The 7785-nt window shown below is 39.7% G+C and overlaps 1 protein-coding gene across 1 annotated transcript in view; it reads right to left on the bottom strand.

Annotated features, from left to right (window-relative positions):
* The window catches only part of LOC124286911 (mucin-5AC-like), a 115657-nt gene that overhangs the window by 54508 nt on the left and 53364 nt on the right, over window positions 1–7785 (bottom strand). The window contains exons 9-10 of the mRNA XM_046723356.1: window positions 6643–6966; window positions 6198–6293 (exon numbers count right to left, since the gene is read on the bottom strand). Coding sequence (XP_046579312.1) covers window positions 6198–6293; window positions 6643–6966 — 420 coding nt within the window. The remainder of the gene's footprint in view (window positions 1–6197; window positions 6294–6642; window positions 6967–7785) is intronic.

Genomic DNA, 7785 nt, shown 5'->3' with positions numbered 1-7785 from the left:
CAGTTATGGAAAATGCACAATTGGTTTCTTCATACTTTTGGTGCTGGAACATACATATATGTAAATGGTTATATGTTTATTGTGAACAAGCAGAAAAGGGGAAAAATGCTTCATTACAATGCCGGCCAAAGACTGTCCCCAAAAAGAAGTACAGAGATTTGGAGGAACGACTAGATACCTTGCAAATAACCACCCGACATTGATGGAGTACCTGGACAATGACAGACAGACAGTCACACAGGTTTTATTCAGTAGTTAAGGCCCAGTGGCCCAGAGTACAATTGAAGTTTCTCAATTACAACTATTGGTCACGTGACATGAAATTATGGTTTTACATGTGATTTACGAATGGACATCAAATGTTTTATGAAAATGGCAACAGATTTAATAATATCAGCATTATTAGAATTAAGTACATTGAATGTCGTTTGTGGGGCAGCATTAGTGCATTTTAAATACTTCTTTCGGCAGGCAGAGAAAGTCTAACAGACTAATAATAAGTGACGTTCGTCTTCAGTTTTACCAGAAGAACAATAAGAACATGATAAATCTTCCAATGTGTTATTATCTTTTCTAAAACGTTGTATTTTTAAGGCATGTAGAGAGATTCTAAATTTACAAAAAAAATTGTTGAAAGGGACTTATCATTAAGAACACTGATATATTTTGCAGGTCCGAACATCGATTTATATTGTGAATAATGACTAAGAAAACTGGATGAATTGACTGCTGCGTACCAATTCTGAAAATATATATATCTTTTTTTCGTTGTTTAAATGTTGACAAAATATTTTTATATCACCAACATCTTGCTTAAACCAAACATAAGAAAACTCGCTTGAAAATAACATATTTCTCACATCTGAAGCCCATGAATACTTTCCACATTTATCCAGTGACAACAATATTTGATAGCTTTGATGGGGGTAGCGATAATCAGGCATTCTTATAAGTTTAATCCAGTATCTAATAACTCTCATTTGACTCTCAATATGCATGTTATAGCGTCCTGTTTCGCCAAGTATGGCTTTATTGGAAGCAAATGTACCTACTGTAAGAAATCTTTCAAAATACGATGCATGGACATTTTCAATGGCTTCGAAATAATTTGCTTCCCATATTATATGGGAAATTATGACATGATTATATATGTTAAAAGAAATATATTAAATCACAACCTTTTGCAATATGTTATAAAGGATCAAAGGAAGTATACATTTACACACACAATTTTTTTTATGTGTTTTCATTGTATTCTAAACCGTATACAACACCAGCCCAAATCCCATAGCCAGCACTTATGCATATGTTTAAATTTGCTAGTACACATGAAAGGCAAAATGGTATTATATCTATCTAAATACTTCTTTATAGAGTCGCAAAGCTTAGTATTTTAAGCAAACACGTTGCTCGAAGTGAAGCCTTCTTTTCTATATATTCTCAACAAACACACTGTGTCACAAGCGTTCGGTCCGGCTTGGCTCGTGTCGTGAAAGCACCTAACACCTCAAATGTGTATTTTTAATTGTGCTTAAATCCATAGATTAGTATTATATCTACCTACATATCACATTGAAATGTTACAAAATGCCACATGTAAAGGTAACTGGTCCGTTAAAGTGAAGCCCTTGTCTGCCCACCCTCAAAATAGCCTCAATCAAAAGTGTTCAGTCTGTTCGGCCTGACTTGGCCCGGGCTGTCAAAAGCAACTTAAACCTCACACATGTATCTTGAAATGTGTTTAAATCCATAGATCAGTATTATATCTACCTAAATGCCACATTGTGATGTTACAAAGAAAACTGGGTCTATAACGTGGTATTTAGATAGATATAACTATATTCATTGGATGTAAACAGAATCTAGGATTCATCTGTGAGACTACAAGATACATGTGTGAAGTTTAAGTTGCTTTTGACAGCCCGGGCCAAGTCAGGCCAACAGAGACTTAACACTTTTGATTGAGGCTATGTTGAAAATGGAGAGTGAGTGAGTTTAGTTTTACGCCACACTCAGCAATATTCCAGCTATATGGCGGCGGTCTGTAAATAATCAGGTCTGAACAAGACAATCCAGTGATCAACAGCATGAACATCGATCTGCGCATTTCGGAACCGATGACATATGTCAACCAAGTCAGCGAGCCTGACCACCCGCTCCCGTTAGTCGCCTCTTACGACAAGCATGGTTACTGAAGGCACTTTCTAATCCGGACCTTCACGGGTGAAAATGGAGAGAGAAAAGGGCTGGAAAAGTGATATATAGGTAGATGTAATACTAATCTGTGAATTAAAACGCAATTCAAGATACATGTGTGAGGTTTAAGCTGCTTTTGACGGCCCGAGGTATGCCGGACCGAACAATAGTGGCGGTGATTATGTTTAGAGTGTGGGGAAGAGATCGTTTCATTTGCAGATGGGTATGCCTTATATACAATGAACAGTGGCCTTCTAGGGTGGTATTTGATTGGATATAGGTGTAAAAACATTTTCGGGTCGACAGAAATGTTTATCGGGAGTGACTGAAGCACTTTTGCGTTTTAAATCCTGTTTCGTTTAACGATTCTTCTTTTAGACGCAACCTTGGTCAGCCACGTTCAGAGGCCGATAACCACTCGATATAGTCAGACGTCGCCCGCGACGTCGTCCACGACGTCGCTCACGACGTCGCCAATGACGTCGTCCACGACGTCGCCCACGATGTCGCCCACGATGTCGCCCGTTAGTTTTGTAGCCAAAATATATTTTACAAAGCGACATCGCGCAAGACGTCGTCTTTTTTATGCGACGTCGTGCGCGACGTCGCCCACGACATAGTTCTTTTTTTACACGCCACGCGATGGCAATTATGGGACACCATATGTTTTGTATGGTGTCCTATAATTGCCATCGCGCGACGTCGCTTTGTAAAATATATTTTGGCTACAAAAATAACGGACGACGTCGTGGGCGACGTCGTGAACGACGTCTGACTATATATCGAGTGGTTATCGGCCTCTAAACGTGGCTGACCAAGGTTACGTCTAATAGAAGAATCGTTAAACGAAACAGGATTTAAAACGCAAAAATGCCGGGTGGTTATTTGCAAGCCTGAACTTCAAGGTATCTAGTCGTTCCTCAAAATCTCTGTACTTCTATTTGGGGACAGTCTTTGGCCGGCATTGTACTGAAGCATCTTTGCCTCGTTCAGTCCTTGTTCATCTTCCAGGAACTTGGCCATCTCTAATAGGTTGGGATGTTTTTTTTACCACAACCTTCATGAGACGGCCATGCCAATTGCAACCCCGGAGGTTGTTGTTTGTGCGGGGGCCGTCAGTATTTTTGGTACAGTCGAAAAGATTCACTTTGACTTGGCTGTGTACAGGTCCGTGGTTGTGGTCTCCAGGTATTTGGGAAAGTATGTCGTTCACTGTTAAGACTGATGTGCAGTCGTTCTGAATGCATCTCCACGAGATCCATTTTCCCCTTTTCTTCTTGTTCACAATAAACAAATAACCATTTACATATATGTATGTTCCACCACGAGAAGTATAAAGAAACCTATTGTGCATTTTCCATAACTGAATTTGTGGAAATGATAAAAACTGTCAATTCCAACATTCTTATAGCTTGCACGTTTATGTAAGAAATTGAATAACTCACTACTAATGAACTGAGTGAACTAAACTCACTCACTAAACCCGCTGGTTCACATGTCAACCAGCTGGTACAAAAGTCATATTTCGTTTCCTGAGTGGACACATTTTACATTTTGTAGAAAACCAGTATATTGATCCCTTAAAACAACACCGTTTTCACAACATCAAACATCAACTAAATTTGACAGAATTTTTTACTTAAGGGGTTCTGGCGCTAACCCCTCGATTGGTTTACTTAAATAAGTAGTAATGTTGAACATGAAATCAGTGATTAGAGATCAATAGCAGTACAACTTCACCACAAAAGGTTATTCCCCGATTTTCCAATATAACAATTTCTAAACACGACGTCGGCCTCGTGGGCGACGTCGCCTTCGACGTCGTGGACGACGTCGTTTTGTATTTTTGTCGTAGATCATTCTTGTGTATTTCTGCACGACGTCGTGGTCGACGTAGTCTTTTTTATGCGACGTCGTGGGCGACGTCGCCCACGACGTAGTTCTTTTTTTACGCGCCACGCGATGGCAATTATAGGACACCATAGTTTTGCCCATTAAGTATCGCCTTAATCGCTCACTTGTTCTGAACACAGCATCTAATGCAAGGTTAGCGAGAGATCAACGTCAACAAGCCATTGGACGTTTAGGCGCTGGTCAACGTGCTCGACTCATTGCTCATGGCTTCAATTGCAGCTTACGAACGATAGAACGTCTTAGACAGCGATACAACGCCACCAACAGCACTGATGACTGTCCACATAGTGGTAGACCCCATCTTACAACACGTCGCCAGGACCGTCATATCGTCCATCAACTCCTTTCGTTAACCTAGCCATAGAGCTGTGTTCAGTTAACAAGTGAACGGTTGCCATTCAAGCCGGCAAGTTATGCCTGAATGCATGCATGATGCACGTGCATCTCGATTTCAAAGTTGTGTTTGTGCGAACTCTTCCCTTTCCACAAACAAAAACATTTAAAACCTCAATCTCAAACAATACTTTATTGGGCAATACAGGCTATCCGACCACGATTCAAGTTTTCCTCAAACTTGACTTCCGGTGTATATTTTTGACAGAATAGATAGAGAATACTACACTCGGTCGCATTACATACGAAGTATACGAAACGAGTGTCCTTCCTATGTTATCTGACCGAGCGAAAGCCATAGGAAGGTCACGCGCGAGTTTCGTATAATTCGTATGTAATGAGACCGAGTGTGGTATTTTATTTATTACCCACAATTAAACAGCGACACGGCAAACGTTCGCAATGTTTACATTCTCACAATGCATTTAAGTTGTAGAATGAATGAATTCACGTGTTTGTTATGAATGAAAAAATAGTTACGTCAGAATGTGACCTAATTGAGAGGTCATCGGTTAGCCAATCAAATCGTTAGAATCTCAGGTCAAGTCGTGTGACGTACGAGATTAGTATGCAACTACCCATACGTTGACCACGTGGGTAATAAGAAAAAATACTCCATTGATGCTTAAATGTCAGTTGCAATATTACGATGTTTCTCTTGCCTTTCAGTATATATTTAGGGGATAACTGTACTGTGTTTGACGAATTGGGGACGTATACCGGTGGCTATATAGCCGCAAATTTAACGTTATATAACTAAATTTGCGGCTATTGAACTCCTTGAACTTACACCATCGCCAGAACAAGTAGTTCCTTTTTCAAACTTCATCACGTTTATTATGTGCACACTGACTAAATCTGACAAAGAAGAATAAATCATAATGTTATGCATAACATGGACGGAATTATGATGGAACCGCCCTCTAGTTATCAGAAATGAGCGGCCCGCTGATTCTTTAACTACGGGCCATTGTCAGTTCTGTTGTCAAATGATGTCACAGCAGGTGACGTCAAGCTCCATAATGACGTCATAACTCTTGTTTCATGATCTAACAGTGTTGGGTAAACAGCTCCATGCGAGTAAGTTGTTTGAACTTAAAATTCAATTTATGATACTGTTTTGTCATTTTTTAACACAAATTCCACCCATTTTAGCTGGATAGGGGAGTCAATTGACCTAGGGCTTCTGCAAATGACAATGCCATGAAACACAGCGTTTCCCCAATAGTGTAGGGATACATTCGAAGGTTTGGGTGAATCGGTTTTCAAATTGCGACCGTATATGCTGATTATATGGTCGGAAATTTATAGCATTGACCAATCAGAACTCGTGTAACATACTAAGTTGAATTAGAATGTAACATAAAAAAAGTATTTCTCGCAGCGAATAGCTGCAAAGTTGCTGATGCGGCTTAAAACATGTTTCACTCACTCCCACTCAGTGACTTGGTCTATATGATGACCTTGTACCCCAACGGCGTGGGCCATTTCTGACAATAACGGCGTCATAGAGCTGGAATGTTACTGAGTGTTGCTACACTGACTAGTCTTAATGACTTAATAACATATTCTCGACAATCATTATTGTTTTATATCAGAGGCTGCCGCATTAAACCTCTTTTAAACGATACTATTTCATAATGTGTGTGACAGATACTAACTTTCTAAATATGTACAATGAGCGAGAGAATTACCTTTCTGGGGTGTCACTGTCCCAGGTTCGGATGTAGTCTCCCTATACCGGGTCGTTGTTGGTAAAGACTGAGTTGACATGACAGGAATTGCAACTGCTGAAAGTTAAATGGTGATTGAGTTGACGTCTGGGCACGTTCCCCCTTACCTGTGAGACGGGTGTTTATGTCTGCATATATGAAGATTATACTTCTAGAAAACATGATCATTCATTTGAGCGAATGTTAATTTTTAAAGTATGTTTTATATAGGCAATGAAATTGAAATTGACCCACGTTCCAAATGACAGAATATATGTCAGCAACGATTTCTTTATTCACAATGCTCCTTGTTTTTCAAACAGCACTTAGTGTCTGTCACTGACATCAGCTGTACGTGTTTTATTGATTTACTGTGTTGTGAAATATATTAATTCAAACACAGTGGGTACGTCATACGTATACCCACCTATACTATGAATGCTGCTTCTCGGGTGTATGTAGGTATCGGTTGTAATATTCCCGCACTGCCATCCTCCTTGATCTCTGGTGGAGCTGAATTTAAACTGTATACTGTGGACCGTGTTAATGCAGCTCACACTGAAACGGCTGATGTTATTCCCCACAACGGGTTTTTGCTTTGTACAACCGTTGAAAAGTTGCGTAATGACCTTTGTTGTATTCTCCTGTAACCATGCCATGTTTACCACAAAACCAGAAGAGACGCTACAGATCAAGGTGAAACGTTCTCCGTCTGTTGCTGTTGCTGGTGAGCTCGTCAGTACCAATTCACCTAGGGAAGCAAAACAGTCATCATAAGAGTTGTATCCTATGGAGTGTGTTGGTTGCCATGTATCTTTATCCAAATCACTTATTCAGATACATTTCAAGTCAATTTAAGTGTAAGTGTACCGGGTTTTTAATCGTAGTATTTTTGTGTTTTTAATGTATGGCTAAATCTCAGCATCAACGCCAATGGCGGAAGGGGTGGTGTAAATCCAGCTGGGGTCCATGCAGGTAGCAAACGTAATGTTAGTCCCCATGGGCCCTAGTATGGTGATCTACCTTCAGTTGTTGGCGATCTATAGCCCGTATTATATATTGTATTGTCTTCTTTGATTGGAATATTTTAACTTTCCTCGCTAGTTTTATACTTATATCTGTGATTCTCTTGTCTTTTACTGTCCATCGTCGACAGGTTTTAATCTTCAAAATGTTTCCACTTTTTATTGAATGGATTGTTTTCGTCACGATATGGCTGAGCTATTGCCGATGTGACGTTAAATAGTAACTCACTCACTCACTCACTTATTCAGATATCGTTATCAACACACTACACTGAATCAATGTACCGCAGGGTACCCTAAAACGCCAATACATATCTTATATTGCGACAACGCACACCATATTATGAATAGGCTTCACACATGGTATTCATTGTCTCCATTTAGGGAATTAAACCTGGGACCCGAATGATAAGTATATTTTATCAAATATGTACCTTAAAAGACAGGTCTCATAAGGCGTTCAACTAATTTCATTCAATAATATACTACTGGAATATAACAACCTGGTATTATTTCAGCCCAAGCGTGCTCGATAGACAGCCTCG

This window comes from Haliotis rubra, unplaced genomic scaffold (genome assembly GCF_003918875.1).
Source record: "Haliotis rubra isolate DU_JTF1 unplaced genomic scaffold, ASM391887v1 Scf396, whole genome shotgun sequence".
Classification (NCBI taxonomy): Eukaryota; Metazoa; Mollusca; class Gastropoda; order Lepetellida; family Haliotidae; genus Haliotis; species Haliotis rubra.
This window is presented reverse-complemented; position numbering and strand designations above follow the sequence as displayed.